The sequence below is a fragment of the Lontra canadensis genome, unplaced genomic scaffold (genome assembly GCF_010015895.1).
Source record: "Lontra canadensis isolate GAN:19392208 unplaced genomic scaffold, GSC_riverotter_1.0 scaffold205, whole genome shotgun sequence".
NCBI lineage: Eukaryota > Metazoa > Chordata > Mammalia > Carnivora > Mustelidae > Lontra > Lontra canadensis.
In genome coordinates, this window is record NW_022631199.1 from 937,798 (window position 1) to 956,079 (window position 18,282).

At 41.9% G+C, this 18,282-nt stretch overlaps 1 protein-coding gene across 1 annotated transcript in view; it reads left to right on the forward strand.

The window, feature by feature from the left end:
* Positions 1–3,159: 3,159 nt before the first annotated feature.
* The window catches only part of LOC116861731 (olfactory receptor 11L1-like), a 53,033-nt gene continuing 37,910 nt past the window's right edge, over positions 3,160–18,282 (forward strand). Inside the window, exons 1-3 of the mRNA XM_032848501.1 lie at positions 3,160–3,232; positions 4,568–4,855; positions 11,893–12,862. Coding sequence (XP_032704392.1) covers positions 3,160–3,232; positions 4,568–4,855; positions 11,893–12,862 — 1,331 coding nt within the window. The remainder of the gene's footprint in view (positions 3,233–4,567; positions 4,856–11,892; positions 12,863–18,282) is intronic.

Below are 18,282 nucleotides of genomic sequence, written 5' to 3' on the forward strand. Positions count from 1 at the left end.
TTCATACCCTCCACTACTCAGCTCAGGATAAAGACATGAGCAGATGGGCTTATGTGGTGATGCCTGGATAGATGAGTAAGGAGCGGGAGAAACCTAGAGAGGATGTGATCCCCGTTTGGGAAAATATGGTGAGGTGGCAAAAGCAGGGAGGGTCCCTCCTGGAGCAAAATGTGACTTCCGTTCTGCTGAATTTGGAGTGATGGTGTGAATGCCTGTACCAAGTCATCCAGTCTGAACACAACACGTGTTCTGGGTACCAGAGCCCCAGACACAAGGGCCAGTTCAAAGCGTTATGTCCCAGCTCCCAGGGAGCATCAGGGTGCATCAAGAAACCTTGTGCAATTACAGAGTAATAGCTGGGAGAAAGCTCAGCAGCTACAGGAACATGAGGGGACTCTGAGCTAGCCTGCTGGGTTGGGTGAGGCTCCCACTGGTCTCTGGGCTAACAACAGAAGGGCCATCCAAGGAGCAAGCAGGAAGGGAAGCCTAGGACAGAGCACTCAGAGGCTGCAGGGCACACACACATGAACCGTGGTGGGAGGCAGCAGGAATCAGCCCTGTGAGCAGAGCCCTCTAGGCGGGCTGTGTGTGGACAGATGAGGAGGAGGGGCCGGAGATAAGGTCCCCAGTCAGAGGCGGGGGCAGATGACTCAGGTCTCTGGGGCTCCTGTGAGGTCTGCGGCCCTTATTCATTTGTTTTTAAAGATTTATTTATGTATTTGAGAGTGAGGGGAGGGGTGGAGGGTGGGGGACTGTCCAGCAGACTCCCCGCTGGGCGAGGACCCCCCCCCCCCAACAAGGAGGAGGGCTTTGATCTTATAAACCCGAGATCATGACCTGAGCAGAACCCCAAGTCCTATGCTTCCCCTACTGGGCCACCTGCTCAGCATATGTGGGTCCTTATTCTAAGGATGAGGGCTTGCCCCGAAGCTTGGTGCTGGGCACTGTCTGAAGGCTCAAGGTCATCTACCCAAGGCCAGTTTCATAAACAAACTAGATTTCTCTGAGTGCAAACAGACATGAGTGTGAGCAAAGCAGCAGAGATGAAAAGTCAGAGAAGAAGGCAGAAGGGTGCCAGGATTCTCAGTGCAAACACAGACGCTGGCTCGCGCTGAGGACTGCGCCCCTTTCTCGCTCAGGGGACTTCGAGAAGGCCATGTCCCCCTCTGCCTGCCAAGCATCCTCTGAAACAGGAGGACATGGTTGTTGTCCCTCTGACAGTGCATTTCAAGGATAAGACAGACTCATGGGTACCACACATCTGGTCCAGGCTCCGGCACGAGTCCCTACATATGGTCACCTAAACAAAAAGGACACAATCAGTGGGAGAAGGATGGCCACACAGAGCTTAATTCCACAGATCAGGAGAGCTTTTTCCACCTTATGTAATGCTATGTTCCCAGTACCGTGAAGAGCGATGCCCGTTTGTACACCCAGGAAACCCTGGCTGCGTGAGCAAGTGGACATCAGACAGCGGTTCTTCCCCATAGGATTCTAGGGCAGCTGAGTTTAAGCTCTGCTTTGTCTCAAGACTCCTTGGCTGAGGAATGAGTCTGTGCCCTCATTGTTCTTAGAAAGACCCTTCCCTTGGAGCCTGTCCCCACAGGTAACGAATGCAATGGATTATAATTTGATTTTGTTGTGTTTACAAATGCCATGAGAAGTGACCACCTGGGTGCTTTTTTGTTTAATAGGGTTGGTCTAACTGAAGTTTGTATTTTCTCACAATCTTTCTGCTAAGGTGAACAAAACATGTCCTTGTGGGGACACGGCCTCATTTTGGCACACTCTCTCCTGGGGTCTCACCTGTCCTTTTCAGTTTGCCTCATTCCAAATCCACCCTGACTCTCACCAGTACCTCTTCTCTAGTTCTCCTCTCCATTGGTGTCCTGTCTTCTCCAACAGCATGGGATCATCCCTCCTAGGGACATTCCTCCGCGCTCACCTCCCCTAACTGTCCCTAGGGCGTCCGTATTGTCATTCCTAGCTGGGTCCCTTGTCATTCTCCCAAAGACTCTCAGCTCTCCCTGGGCCTCAGCGTCTGGTTCAGCTCTGGGGACCCACAATCTCCTCCAGCCAAGCTCCTTCCACCCCACAGGAAAAAAAAAAAAGTTCAAACCTCAAAAACCGCAAATGCAACAGCCACTGACACAGCACTTTCCTTCCTGTTTGTGGTTTTCAAAAGGATTTGGGTGGGTTTTCATTCAGCCGTTATGCCTTGCCTTATTATGGCTCCTTTTCCCCCAGACTCTGCCTTGGGGCTTTTTGAGCTGAGGTATGTAGTTGTCCTTTGTGCACACAGCCTCAGCCTTCCCTGGTTAGGTAAGGGGCACCTATAGCCCATGGAGCTCCGTGTCTCCATGGAGGGAACCCAGGAAACAGAGCTGAACCAGAGAAGGTCCCCACGACTCTAAGGCAGAGAGAACATGTGTGGGACACGGGATGGGCTGTGGGAGAAATGCCACTGCTTAGCCATTTTCCCACACATGTGACCTCCACTCCCCATATGTGCAGGTTAGCAAAGGTTGATTCATGGAGTCATGCTGTATTAAAAAAAAAAATGATTCACATTAGAATTTTCTTTAGACAGTTTGAGGGACTTGAGAAAAATGCATCCTGTTCATAGCTTTATTCCAAAGTCCTTCCCTTGGGCTGCACAGGGTAATGGCTCAGTAGAGCTTCTGGAATAGATTAATAAATGCAATATCCCATCTAAGATTCGGAATCATTCTCTGAAATAATACTGTAAACCCGACGCGTATATTAGATACGAGAAACCTGAGATGTAACAAATGCAAGTAAGACACAGAACCTGTCTTTGTCAGTGTTGATACTACTGTGCTCTCCAGAACCATGCAGGGATGGCATTCCTCCCACCACAGATGGTTGTAGGAGCTTGGTACCAGGTCTTGGGATCAAGTGCAAACCTAACAAAGAAGATGACCCTGGGTTTATACCCAGCCATAGGAGAGAGCTGGCATGGGCATAGAATAACAAGGTAGCGATCGATATTCCCGGGTCCCCACAAGGGTGCATGAAGGGGCCGGCCAGAATGGAGATACAACCTGCATAGTCACGGAGAAAAGGACCACAAAGGCACCAGTCTTGGAATAGGGTTTCCAGGGAGACCTAGAGCTGCAGCTTCCGTCTGCGGGTCCCATGGGGTCTGGGCACAAGAAACACGAGAGCAGAAACCCCATTAAGTCTGAAAGGACGTTGGGTGTCTCAGAAGGTCCAGTGGTTCAGTGTGGCTCCCAGTCCACCTGAGACTGGGGAAACACAGACCGATGGCTGATTCTGCATGTTCTGCAAGGTTGTGTAGATTTTTATTTGTGGGCAAAGGGCACTGATTTTCAGCTATCATCTCTGAGTGTGATATCCAATCCCCATGGCTGTCTTTCCTCATGGTCTGGGTTTCGAAGCCCTGAGGGTCACTGGGAGTTAGAGCTCTGCCCGTCCTCAGGGATGCTCCCGTGTGGCCAGGGGTGTGGGGTGACATGGGACATAGGGATTTCTCTCTGCTGGTAGAGGCAGCCTGAACCCAACTGTATTCATATAGAGTCCATTATTATAGGGCCAATAACTATAAAAACAGACCTCCAAGCAAGGCCTCTGAAACACTCTTCCATGAGCACAACTGCTCTACTCCTTTTTCAATGTCCATTCTGTGTAAAATACATAAGAAAAAGCAGAGGCATTTCCCCATATATGTAGACTTCCACACACTTGCAAGTAATGGCCAAGGATGGAATCTCGTGTTTCACAGAATGCTATTCTTGTAAATCACTTTGACACAAAAAATAGGCTTTGACATTTAGGACATACAGGATGTACCCCATGCTAAGAATGTCTGTGCTTTTGAGTCTTCTACAAACACCATAGCATAACAAGGAAAAGCATGAATCATAGAGAAGGATTTTTCCTGCTTTCTATAATATTTAAAGAAAGAGGACCACTTGGGGGGGCTCAGTCATTAAGCATCTGCTTTTGGCTCAGGTCAGGATATCTGGGTCCTGGGATGTATTCCCCACATCGGGCTCCCTGCTCACTGGGAGTCTGCTTCTACCTCTCCCCCTGCTTGTGCTCTCTCGTGTCTCTCTCTCAAATGAATAAATATTTTTTAATAAATAAAATCTTAAAAAAAAGATTTAAGGGAAGAGAAAAGGGCATACACATGCTTTTAATTAGTGGCAAGGTGGGAGACAAATCAGGAAGCTTCCATGGTGATATTTGAAAGGGTTTCCCAAGACTGGACAAAAAGCACTTAAAACAAACAAACAAGCAAACAAACAAAGATTGCAAAGTTTAACCTTATTTTTTAAATAAATGAATACATTCCCAACATATTAATGAAGAAGTGATATGTTCCTCCCCAAAGTGGGGCATTCCTATGAAACCTCTTGTGAACAAAAATGCATACTAATGAATCGTTGAACATTACAACAAAAATTTAGGATTATACGCTGGCTAACTGAACATAACAAAGAAATTGTGAAGTGCATACATTAAAAAAATAAAAGCAATTGCCATTAAAAACATTTTTGAGCATTTCCTGACTCCAAAATAGGCTTTTCTGATGCCTGGGGATGCATCTTCCTGACAAATGGACTCCAGGAATCAAGGGGAAACACAGGTGCTCCCAAAGACCAGAGCTGCGATGGCTGGATGTTGAGCGAGGCTCCTGGGGAAGGGCATGTCACAGGACATGTCGTCCATGTGACAACACCCTACAAATCAGACACTGTACATGATGGTTTTGCTTTCCACCTCTTTTGTAAAAGCAAAAAATCCTGTCCAGATTGCTTTCCATTTGCAAAAGCAGATGCTATTGCAAGTCTCTTAAAAGTGAAATGGAGTAATTAAAAGTTCCAAAAAGAGGCGACCTATAATACCAGAGCTGGCCCTTTTAAGGGTAAAACCTTAAAGGCCAGAAACAATTTTAAGGTGAAATTTCTCTGGAAAGCAGATTTTCCTGGATGAATGTTGTGCCATTCGCCCAGCTGCTACAACTCATATCTTTCCTGGTACCCCAAGGAGGGTTTTCCCAACTTCCCATCCCATTCAGACCCCAGCCCATGTCCACGGTGGAAATTATTTCATGCGGGTGTAGTAAGTCTCTCCCTCATTTGTCTCCCCTGCTAGCTCCTGAATTACCAAGCAGGAAAGCAGACCTTCTATCATTAGTAAAACTAACATTTATTCATTTCCTTTGGGGTCCCTTGAGTTTGAGTCCACTGATACAGCTTGCACAATTCCTGGAATTGCCCTAAAAGCAGAGCATAAGAGTGAAAGACAGTGGATTTGAAGCTAAAATAGATGTGCATTCAAACACAGGTGCTCTGACCCTGGGTAGTGATATTATGTCATTCAAATAACCCTCAGGTGACCCCGGTGAGTGATGTGGGCCCCTCTGACTGTGTCTTTGTGGGGAAAGTGGGTTCTTCTATAAGGCTTACATGGGTTTTTGTGCACGGAGGGCCTGACATATAATACATACTCAACAAATTCTGGTCCAAACCCTTCACCATTCAGTCATACAATGCACCTGACAGAAAGGAAGGAAAGTGCAGATCTTGGGAGACATCATCTGTTCAATTGTGTGCAGGGGCTAACTGTTCTTCTTTTAAATATTAAACCCATTTTATTTTATTTTATTTTATTATTTTTTATTATGTTAGTCACTGTACAGTACATCATTAGTGTTTGATGCAGTGTTCCAAGATTCATTGTTTGCTTGTAACATCCAGGGCTCCATGCAATCCATGCCCTCCTTTATACTATCCCCAGGCCAACCCATCCCTTTAACCCCTTACACCGAAATAGATTTTTTTTTAATACAATAACCTAATTCTTAAATAATATGCAAGAAACTTTAGTAAAAATGTTTATAATGTTTGAAATAAGGAATCAAAAACAGGATTCTTGCCAGCCTGTGAAATAAAATTCAGAGCAAATGACCATTATGAGCTTTTCTTACTACAGATTGCATATTGCTCTATCAGAAGCCATGATGCTCATGGGAAACAAAAGGTATTGGGAAGAACACCCAAGATAACTGATGTCCAGGAGTAGTGAGAGAAAGAGGACCCAGTGAAAGAGACCCTATATATATTCCATATAGTACACATCTGTAGGCTTCTAAGTGTTTATGTCATTAATACCCTTCAAAACCTACCAATGTGCACCATAGCTCACCATTTATACATTTCATTATATGTTTTTAATCCTCATTATGTAGTTCAGCCCCAGAGATGGTATTTATCTACTGGTGCTCTAACATCTTCTCTTGCCAAAGAAGAGACTTTTTTTTTTTTTTTTTGTCACCACATGTTTAAATACTAGAGTGAAGCTGGTCCCATAGTTGGCTCTCAGCAGGCAGCCAAGTGGACCTGTGAAGCCTGACGCTTTCTGGTTGTGGGTACATACACATACTGGTCATTCCAGCTGGCTGTCCCTCATGTGGACACAGTGATGATCTATGTAGGCCTGGATACCCTCCCCCCCAACATGAGTAGAGCTGTGGCTGATGTGAAGACTGTATCATGCCTTTCATTTCTTTTTTATCTGGAAACATGCAGAAATTACAAATCTAGATTTGATATTAGATACGGAAAGTCCACCTCACACAAGACGACCATGTAGTCTATCAATGGTGTTTTATTTTGCTCACCCAAATTTAATAGCATGAGAAAAGTCCTATTGGTGGAAAGTAGTCATAAAAGTCATTGCAAAAAAATGCCAATATGACCCAGGCTATATAATTAGCTATGAAAATAGCCTATAGAGTAGTAACCTAATTGCATCTCCCTGTATGTATAACTTACAAAATGTTTGGAAAGTTAGACATCAAGTGCCTAACTCTGGGAGACAGTATTATGGATCCCACACCCAAGTAACTTGGAAAGTTTTCCCAACAACCTTTATTACCTATGAGCACCCTGGATTCTGATGCTGCAGTATTCAACATATCCTAAGGAACATACCACTGGGGCCATTTGCTGCATATTTTATTTCATCACAGTTTACACAAAAATTATTTTTACTAGAATTTATTGCATATTAGCTAAGAATTATGTTGTTGAGTTAAAACCAATCCTTTATACATATCACAGCAAAATAAATGTACTGATATTTTGTCTACTTCTTTCCATTTCCAACTTTACTGAAAAGTATACAATCATATTATTTCCAAAAATGGTATTAAAGTGAACATCAATGCCTCAGATAGATGACCTTTCATACACTTCAATTTTTTTAAAATTTTTTCCATGTGTTTTTGTTTTTGTTTTGTTTTGTTTTTAATCCTGCTAAATTACAGATGGTATGAGAATCTTTTCTTTTCCAACTCATCTTCCAAAACTCAAATTAAAACAGCCTCTCAGACAAACTCAGATATTGCATTTTCTTTGATAAATTGACAGATTCACATTTAGAATGAGCTTGGATACAGATTGCTCTCATTGCATAAATTAATTAATTTTCAATCATAAATTGTTTTTGTCTTTCATTTACTTATACTTGCAATTAAAATATGATGGCAAAATGCCATTCAACAAAAAGCAGCTGTTTAATACCCAGTTCTCAGGATAGGTGATTCAGTAATGGCCTGCTTGCTCTGTTTTAGAAAAACCCTCTTTTTGCTTCAATTTTTATCTCAACATTTTTTAGACCAATCCTAATTTTAAAAAAGTGAATGTGAAGATTCACTTATCCTGAATGTGTTATAGACATCTAAGCCTCAGTGGGTAGAGCTGAATCTCGGAAGATTGGCTCCATTGTTTATTAACTCGATTGACAAATTACAGACAAAATATCTGGGGATCGGGATTCTCAGAAGGGCCAGGTCCCCAAGAAACCCAGTTATTTAAAGGAGAAGATGGCTTCATCCAGGGTCAAACCCCAGCAGAGAAGATGGGAAATTTCCACTTGCATGAAGAAAGTGCGGCCCACATTTGGGCTCAAGGAGGGCAAGGCAGACCCTGGAACAGGGACACATCAGGGCTCTCCATGTTGGGGAGAAGGACAGGTAGGAGAGGCTCATGTAGACAGCCACAAAGGTTTTCAGAAGGAAATCAACATGGTGTGTGCTTTAGTGTCAACTGACATACATTTTGTTGTGTTGTTTGCTTTGGTTATTGACACTGAATTCTCAAATTACATAGATATCAATAAATTCTTCCTCATTATCAAGGTAGTTTCTGCCTTTGCTGATGTTCTATCCATATGAAAACTAAGTAAATGGTCTTGCCTAAATTGTTTAGTATACACATCTGTAGTAATGGAAAAATAACCAAGAATGAATTTTTAAGGAGCCAAAGGCTGTTTAGTTGACTCTAGGCAGGATTGCAACAATACCAGTTTTAATGTTTATTTTCATATACTTTCAAAGAAACCTCCAAACTTAGATCTGAGGTTACGCTGGTGGTTTTAATGCTAATATGAACTGAGCATTTTGGGAGGCAGATGTTTTCATTTTGATTTGATCCAGGTTTTATTTTTTTGTTGTTGTTTGTTTTTAAGATTTTATTTATTTATTTGACAATCAGAGATCTCAAGTAGACAGAGAGGTAGGCAGAGAGAGGGGGGAAGCAGTCACCCTGCTGAGCAGAGAGCCCGATGCGGGGCTCAATCCCAGGACCCTGGGATCATGACCTGAGGCGAAGGCAGAGGCTTTAACCCCTGAGCCATCCAGGTGCCCCTTGGTTTTATTTTTTAGCTTAATATAATTAAGGTCCTTCTAGCATTGAACATTGAGTTGAAGTCCTGAACTCCCAGAATGGCTATAGAGAAACCAGAAAAGATACCATGGAGAAGGTATCTGAGCAGCGTAGGGTATGAGTCCCCTAGAAATACACAGAGATAATATTGCAGGGAACTGACTGTTGAATTGAAAAGGAGTCAAAACCTACATGGTTTGAACAATACCAAGGGAGCTGGAGTGCTGGGAGCAGAATGGGGTAGGATAAAAGTAGACAAAGAGATTGTAGAGGAGATGGGAGGAGAAAAGTCGGGGCTGCTCTACTGGGAAGCCTTTGGATTTTTCTTTCTTAAGCTTTAAGAAATCATATACCACATAATTCAGTATGTGTAAGAGACATCCAGTATCATATCTCTGGGAACAAGTGCATAGATTTTATTAAGATAATGTTTTCACCCCTTATGAATTTTTCATGGTCAAATGAAGATAACATTCCCAATGATTTCACTCAAGTATGAGAGGAAGAAATAGAACACAGCAAAAATAGTGAACTAAAACCACAGTGAATTAACAGAACTGTTGGTTCCTGATGTGGGCATAAGCTGGCTGGCCACATTGATTTACTCACTTATCAGGAATGATCCACAGTGCTGTGTGCTCTCAGTAAACCCCTTAAGCTGTGTGCCACTGTGGGCTCAGAGAAGAGGAGAAACACATGCTGTCCTCTGTTTGTCTTTCTTTCCCTCTTTTCTCTTCTTTTCTTTTTTCCTTCCTTCCTTCGTCCCTCCCTCTTTCCTTTCCTTCCCTTCCCTTCTGTCTCTGTCTCTTCCCTCCCCTGCCCTCCTTTTCCCTTTCCCCTCCTTTCTTCCCTCCTTCCTCCCTCTGTATTAATTAAAAGTTTCATTTGGGCTGCTTTGTTGAATATTTACTGAACAAGGGCAGATGGATGCAGATGGGCCACAAAGGAGAGGAACAATCCAGGTCAGGTGAAGTGGCACTTTTTCTGCAAGGATTTTCAGGTGGAGCCAGGTGATTTTGGTGAGAAATCAGATACTATGGTGAGAAAAACAAAAGTCAAGTGTTCTGTCCTGAGCACGTGGGAGGATGGAGTAACCACTGAGGAGATGTGAGAGACAGATTAAGGGTTAGAAAAACATGTCAGTTAGTTAGTTCGTTAGTTAATGTTAAGTTCCAGATGCTAATTAGACATGTCAGTGTGCTTTCAAATAGAGAAATTGTTTCCATGAGGCTTGTCCTCAAGCTTGATAAACACATTTTGGTGCTCAGGGCCAGGTGATAGCATTTATAATCCAGAGCCTGTGTCAGACCTCAAGGGGAATGTGGGTATATAAAGAGGTATTCAACCCTGATGACCTACATTAACGGGCTGGAGGATGTGGGTTGATGCTAAACATTGTATGCAACGTGGAAGGTCTGGAGTTGAATGCGAAGGGCACGTAGCTGGGCATGCTAAGTGCTAATAATAGGCCCAGGAACAGAGTGGAAACAGCTCAGCCATGCTGACAACAGATTACGACCAGTAGGGATGCTTGAAGAGCCACTGAAATATGGCATTACTATTTTGGTGGATGCCGAGGGAAAACCCCGATTGCAGTGGATTCAAGGGGGGTGCAGGCAGTTGACAAGGAAAACACCTTCAAGAAGGGATGGAGTACAAGGGAGTGGACAGATGAGGGCAGTAGGTTTTAGAGAACAGAATGACATCAAGACCTTATCTTTTTCCTCTTTTTTTTTTTCAAAGAAAGATTTTATTTGTTTGAGAGAGTGAGTGAGAGAGAGCATGAGCGGGGAGGTGGGGATGGGGGGAGGAGCGGAGGGTCAGGGAGAAGCAGACTCCCTGTTGAGCAAGAAGGCTGATGTGGGGCTCAATTCCAGAACTCCAGGAACATAAGCAGAGCTGAAGGCAGTCACCCAGCCAACTGAGCCACGCAAGTGCCCCATTTGTTCTTTATAAAGGGAGAGAAAACAAGACTGTTACATGCTGAGGAAAAGATCTAGCAGAGAAGGACCATTATTAATTCAGGGGAGTTAGAAAGTGTAATGTCTGCAAAAACTTCCACTGTGCTGGAGGGTGTAGGAACTAAAGCATGAGTGGAGGGATTTGCCTTAACTTAGGAATAGACCTTCCATTTGGAGTAACATGTAGGAAGCCGATGCAGAAGAACTGAAGGTGGGAGGTTGGGAATTTAGTAGCCTGAGTATCTGGATATTCCCTCTGGAGGATTTCAGGTTTTTCTTCAGAACAACAGGACTTTTGCTGAAGGTATAGATACACAAGGAAGTGCTGGAACTTTGAAAAGAGAAAAAAAATACAAGAACTAGGCACTCAAGAGAATGGAAGAGTAAGTAGCTGAAAGAAGGGTGGAGTCATTGTTCCACAGCATTAAAGACACTGAAGTTCTTGATTATAAATTCTAAAATGACATTTTGTGTCGTCTCTCATCTCTTTTATTGCATGGAAGCTCGTGAATGGTGGGTGGATGTTGCTTTTAACCAGGACCAGCTTTGACAATGAATGAAAGGAAAGCAAAGGGAAGGTGACATATTTAATGTATACAGGATACATGTTCAATGGCAGAGCATGGTATCCAACTAGGCAAGAAAGGACACTGATGGAGGTAAAGGTCAGCTCACACAAAGCTTCACACACACACACACACACACACACACACACTGAACAAGGTATCCATAAATACTGTTTGAAAGGAGAATGAATAAACTTCCCCAAGATGTCATAGGAGATATGCTATGTCTGACTTCTATATCAGACAAAACCCATATGCAAGAAAAGAAAGTCATTGCATCCATATGTGCCTGCTTAAAAAAAATTGTTTTTGTTATTCTTAGTTTCCGAGTTTGCTTTCCTTCTGTTTTGTTATCTTTGTTTTGTTTTGCTCTGTTTTTTCTGTTTTTGTTTTTATTTTTGGATCTGAGACTTCTAAATTTCAGAGAACACAAGAAATGGAATTTGCTAAGGTTCTTTCCAAGACCTAACATCCACATTCAGCTTGTGATATCGAAATATTTTCTTATAAAACCAGGATGAAATTGTTATAAAAAGCTTGTCCTTATAAAGCATTATATGCAAAGATCTCAACTATAAAAAAACTGCTAAACATGAAGAGCTACAAATATTTGTATAGTGATTTTCCAAAATGTTCTCCTTTCCACAGACAATGAAGCCCCCAATGTGTCCAGTGTCACTGAATTTCAGCTGTTAGGATTCCAGAACCTTCTTGGATGGCAGACACTGCTCTTTGCCATCTTCTTGTTCATCTACTTTCTCACAGTCACAGGAAATGTTGTTATTATTGCAGTGGTGAGCCAGGACCAGCAGCTGCACTCACCCATGTATGTATTTCTCAAACACCTCTCATTTCTAGAGATCTGGTATACATCCACCATCGTGCCCCTTCTCCTAGCCAACCTGTTCTCTCACGGCCAAGCCATCTCCTTCCCTGCCTGTATGGCACAGCTTTACTTCTTTGTGTTCTTTGGGGCTACTGAGTGCTTTCTTCTGGCCATGATGGCCTATGACCGATACCTGGCCATCTGCAGCCCACTCCACTACTCTTTCCTGATGAGTCCTGAGATCTGCACCAGGTTGGTGGCAGTCTCCTGGTTGACAGGTGTTGGCACAGGATTTCTGCCCTGCCTAATGATTTCCAAATTGGATTTCTGTGGTCCTAAGCAGATCAGTCATTTCTTCTGTGATCTCCCTCCCCTCATGCAGCTCTCATGTTCCAATGTGTATGTCACCAGGATGGTCATCTTCATCCTGTCAATTGCAGTGCTGTGCATTTGCTTTCTTCTTACACTTGTGTCCTATGTTTTCATTGTATCTACCATACTGAGAATCCCTTCAGCATCTGGACGGATGAAGACCTTTTCCACATGTGGCTCCCATTTGGCTGTTGTCACTATCTACTATGGGACCATGATCTTCATGTATGTTCGCCCCAATGACCACCTGTCACCTGAAATCAACAAGATCATTTCTGTCTTCTACACTGTGGTCACTCCACTCCTGAACCCTGTTATCTACAGTTTGAGGAACCAAGAATTCAAAGAGGCTGTTAGAAAAGTCGTGAGAAAAAAGTGCAGTATCTATGGAGTAAGAGTGAAGGGGAGTTTCTTTGTTAGGTAATTAAAAAATATCACACAGTGGATTAATTTGGGGAATATGTGAGTGGCAAGTTCGGAGCCTTCAAACCAAAATGCATCCTTGGCACTGTGTGGAATTCCACAAGCCATAATGAAAGAGTTTCATCATGGCCCCTTGACAACAACTGTTCAGAAGACAAATAGCCTCTATTAAATGATTTTGGGGGCAATTCTAACCTATGAGTCTTTCATCTTCTGATGAGAATCTAATTGTATGATTTCAGGGCATGTTGATTTCGCACATTACTTTCAGATTTTACATACTTTTCTCCTGAGTTCATAAAGCATGTTGGTAGAAAGTTTTACAACTTTTAAGTACTGGTAGGAGACTGGCCTTATAGATTCAGTTCCTGGTGCTATTGGTGACTATTAAATACCTGTGGAATGAATGAAGATATATAAATAATTACTGACCTAAATTAACTTCCAGTGACAAGAACAAAGAAGGGTTTTTGATGTGCCAAGGATTTAGATACAGGATTTTAACTTTGTAATGCTTTTTATTTTATGGAGAGGGAAGGAACATGCCAGAGGCATAAATGGAGGGAGAGGGACAGGTGGAGAGGGAAGAAAGAGAAACACTAAAGAAAGAGGAAGAAAGGAAGGGAGGGAGGAAGTGAGGGAGGGAGGGAGGTGGAAGGAAGGGCAAGAAAGCAAACAGAGGGGAAAAAGAAAGGGAAGGGAAGAATAACAGATGGGAGTAGAGGAAGGAGGGAAGAGAGGAGTCAAACTTTCTTTTATTCAACCAATATTTAGAAGACCTCTGTTACTCCTGCCTTCTATCTCATTCGTAAATTCTACAGCTATCTCCAAGCCCTTTATATATGCCAGTCCTCTTCCTGCAGTCTGATTGCCCAGGGACACAATGGTAAAGAAACTGCCAAGGGATATTTGGCCTGAATGGAGCCTCTAGTATTGAAGGATATATATATATATATATGTATATATATATATATATATACATATATATATATACACACACACATGTATGTATATATATATACATACACACACACACATATACATATATATAAAATGCCTTACCCAAGGAGTAATGGATTTTTTTTTTTTAGGAGTAATGGATTTATGACTATTTGTGATGTTTGCTGTGAAACAATAGAGTATAAGCTGGTTTATCTATATGGAACAGTAAGGTCTGAATCAACATAGAGTGTTATGAATGATTTCTATGTTTATGTTGTACTTTAATCTACACTTTCAGATGAGGAGAATAAGAATGGAGGTGGTATCCCAGGCAGGGAGCATGGTGTGAATGTCAGGAAAAGAAGCCTGGGGAACATGGGGATAGAGGAAGGAGATGAGTTTGGAGATGAGTCTGGATCATTGAAAGCCCTATAAGGGTTTTGGATTTTACACTGAGACAAATGATGGATTATCAAAGGGCATCAAATAGGAAATGACATGATATATTTTCCATTTGCAAATCTCACTGCTGTTTAGAGAGAGGAGTGACAGAAAGCAAGACCTGCTGGTGTCATAGCAGTAACCCACATGAGAGAGGAGCTTGGCTAGATTTTAGGTTTGATGATGCCTCACAGGCTAGGCATGAAAATTCTAGACTCATTCACTCATGCCCATGCAGTGGGGTCAGTCTGTAGTCTCTTCCCAGTCCAGTAGCCCATTTGTGATATGTTCCACATCAATCCCTGAGCTTTAGAGGTAAGTGCACTTTGACCCTTTGGCACATGTTTTTAATTCTTTTTACCCTCCTTCTTCCAACCCTTGTTTCCTCTTCCTCCAGAATCTGACCTGTGAGGACTGTTGTTAGTCTTTATCAGACCCATCCATTTCAAACATTGAATAAAAGGAAAATGATACAGTAGAATCTGAGATAGGGCAGGAAGTTGGTGACAGAAAGGAAAGTATCATTACTCTGGGATTTTGGATATAAGATGAAGAAATAATCAAATATCCTTTCTTTCATATGGTCATTTCTGATAAATATCTTGAAAGCAACTTATGTTTAACCAGACTTGCTATCTTACCAAAAGCTTCTTTCTAATTTTAAGCTTGACAGGTAATTTGGCTCTGTGTAAGGGGAGAAAGATTATTGACCACATATGAAAGATTTCAAAAAATTATTTCAAATGGACATTTGGGTACATAAATCTGGAGCTTAGAGTAGTAGCTTGGCTGAAAGTGAAATTTTTTTTGCTTTGTTTTGATTTGTTTTACATGTAGATCCTATTTGAAAACAGAAGAGCATGCAGGAATTACAAAACATAAATTTTTAGTAGAGAAGAGGAAGCTGTGGGAACTAAGAAGGAGCAACCACATAAATGGGAGAGCATTCGTAAGGTGATTGTAGAGACTCTTCTAGGGGGAAGAGAATGGAATGGGAATGGCTTGCAAGGAAAGCGGTTGTGTGTATGCAAACAATTGCCCTGAGAAATGCACCTGTGAAAGAGTGAGATAAAAGTGAACCCTGAGGTAAAACTGAGCCCAGGATTGGAAGTGTCACTGTGTTTCAAAAGAGGTAAGATTTTAGCAGCTGAGTAGGTCTGAACACTTCCAGTAAGAGTCCAGGAGTGAGCGAAAACTTGAGGAACGGATATCCAGGTGATAACTGACAGCCTGGTGTTGAAGAGGGAGGGATCTGAGACAAACATGACTCAAATCAGCATTCAAAGGGAGAAGCATTTATTTACTGTGAGAGACAGAAGGGAGAGGACTTTGCAATTTGATGGGTATTCAAATAATTAGTTAGGACTTGTAGACCTCCTCACCTGTGGACTTAATCACAGGACTTAACCTGTGGGTTTATGTTTTTGAGATCAGGTAGCAGCTCTCCTTTAGCACAGAAAATGCAGGTCTAGGTTTGAAGAAGGTGATGAAGTCATTCCAAACTCATATGGTAAAATGGGATTGATAGATTTCTAAAGACAGGTGGATTGGGGGCAAAAATGATTGCCTAGATGAAGTAGGATAACACTGATTTATTGCAATGTTGAGTTGCCTGCCTTGTGCACTGTACTTTAAGACCATTCAGATGTTTGTGCTCAGGACCATATAATAAAATAGTTCATTTTGTGTTAAGACTTAGCTCTGTGGATAGAGTCATATATATAAAAGGAAAGACATGATAGATTCAAGAGTCACAGATTGTCAGGAAGAGATATCAATATGGGAGGGAAGTGAAGCAAACAATGACCAGAAATACAGAGTTTAAAAAAAAAAAAACAAACCAGCAGGATTGTGTTATAGGATTTTGTTATTTGTAATAGGACTCTCTGTGCTACATGGATAGATAGGAAGTGATGCATAGAAGTTTAGTGGCTTAAAAGATTAAAGACAGGGTTTAGTTTTAGGAGATGACAAAGCCGTAAGTATGGCCATAAGAATAAGTGAGATAAATCGGATCATGAAAAGAAAGAGAGGTTGGTCACATGGCTGAGAACAAACATTCTAGTAGGGGGAAAAGAAGTTATGGTTCTGGTGTCTTTCGCAAATGAGAGGAGGTAGTCAGTAGTTTAGTAAATTATCTCAATAAGGGGTGGGTGGGTTCACTACCTCTTTAGCATGAGTCTTAAAACATATATAGTTTTTAAAAGGAGTGGGAGAACAATATCCAAGGAGTATCGTTTAAGAGCAGGGAGTTTATCATGTACATAGACTGATGCTGCGATACAGGGAAAGGGAACGTTAAGCAGTTCCACTTAAGACAATTAGTGCTCAGTTTCCATTCAGGCAAGGAAGTGCCATAAGATGCATCAAGAAGTGGCTAAACAAGAGACATGAGTTCCAAAGGGAGGCTTAACCGTGACTGACCATGGCTGCCAGCTTTTCTCGGCCTCTTGTGGGGGGTGAGCCTCTCACTGTTCTCTCAAGGCACCACTCCCGCTTTGCATGGAGTATGAGATCTTCAATGGAAGTACAATTAACATGTTTTAAACAAAACACAATTTGATTCTCAGTTCCTTTTAAAAAGGTCTCTAGACCTTTGTGCTGTGGCATTAAAAGGGCCATTGTTACATGTGTTGTTGATTATTTACTTCTAGTTTTGGTTGTTCAAGAACTATGATACACTCAAGGGCATTATATTTTTTTTTTTTTTTTTTTAGATTTTTATTTTTTTTTTATTTACTTATTTGACAGACAGAGATCACAAGTAGGCAGAGAGGCAGGCAGAGGCAGAAGCAGGCTCCCCGCTGAGCAAGGAGCCCGATATGGGACTCGATCCCAGGACGCTGGGATCATGACCCGAGCCGAAGGCAGCTGCTCAACCAACCGAGCCACCCAGGCGTCCCAAGGGCATTATATTTTTAAGGAAACATTTCAGAAAATTGTTATAGCATGTATAGGAAAATTATATGGAACTTCTAATGAAGTCCATCTACTACTACAAATAAATTTTTAAGTATATATGTTAACAATGGAAACTATATAATTTTCCTGGTTCTTGATCTATTAACTGTGCACAATAAAAATAACATTCATTATGATGTAGACATCATTTTTTTTGTTAAATATACCACTTTACCAACAACCTTATGACAGTGAAGAAAAAGGGAATTGACATTTGATCATTTCTATCTCTAACAAACACAGAACTAAATGTAACTTTAATCCCTAATGGCTCCAGCTAGATCCTGAACCATTTTTATGTGATCACATGACTTAAAATGTTTTCTTGAGGATCAAATTACCTCTAAACCTGTCATTTGAGAACAAGGACTATGACTTAAAGCCTGGTTTTAACTTATAGTCCTACTCTCAACAGGCAGCACATAAGTAGACACAGGTGAAGGGCCAGAGAGGCAAACCAGGAGGAACTAGCTACTGGTAATCCTATACCAGTCCTCATGTTTGTTGATTTATTTTCTTTCTTTCTTTTTTTTTTTTTTAAATTTGATAGAGAGAGTGAAAGAGCACAAATAGGGGGAGCAGCAGGCAGAGGGAGAGGGACAGGCAGTTTCCTGCTGAACAGGGAGACCAATGCAGGTCCTCATCCCAGGACCCTGAGATCATGACCGGAGCTGAAGGCAGGCACTTAACAAAGGAGCCATCCAGGTGCTCCAATTGAGCTATTTTCTTATAACCCCTCTCATATCTGCAATGGAGTTGGGCTGATTAGATTGACATTCATTTAGTGCACAGTGTTATAAAGTGCAAACATTACATAATACAGTGGTCAAAAAGACATTTTGGGAATCAGTCATTTCTTCAAAGTCTAGCTCTTCCACACACAGGGACCATGGCATGCCACATACCATTTAATCAATGCCACTCTTAAGTAACTCAAATTAAAAAAAAAAGAAAAATATTATTCACCCATAGTAGTTTCTATTTAAATTCCCTGAGGGATCTCTGCATACATTAGGCACTTTATAACTAGTGGGCACTTCTATAGAGTGACTGTTGATGTTCTAGACAGGTTC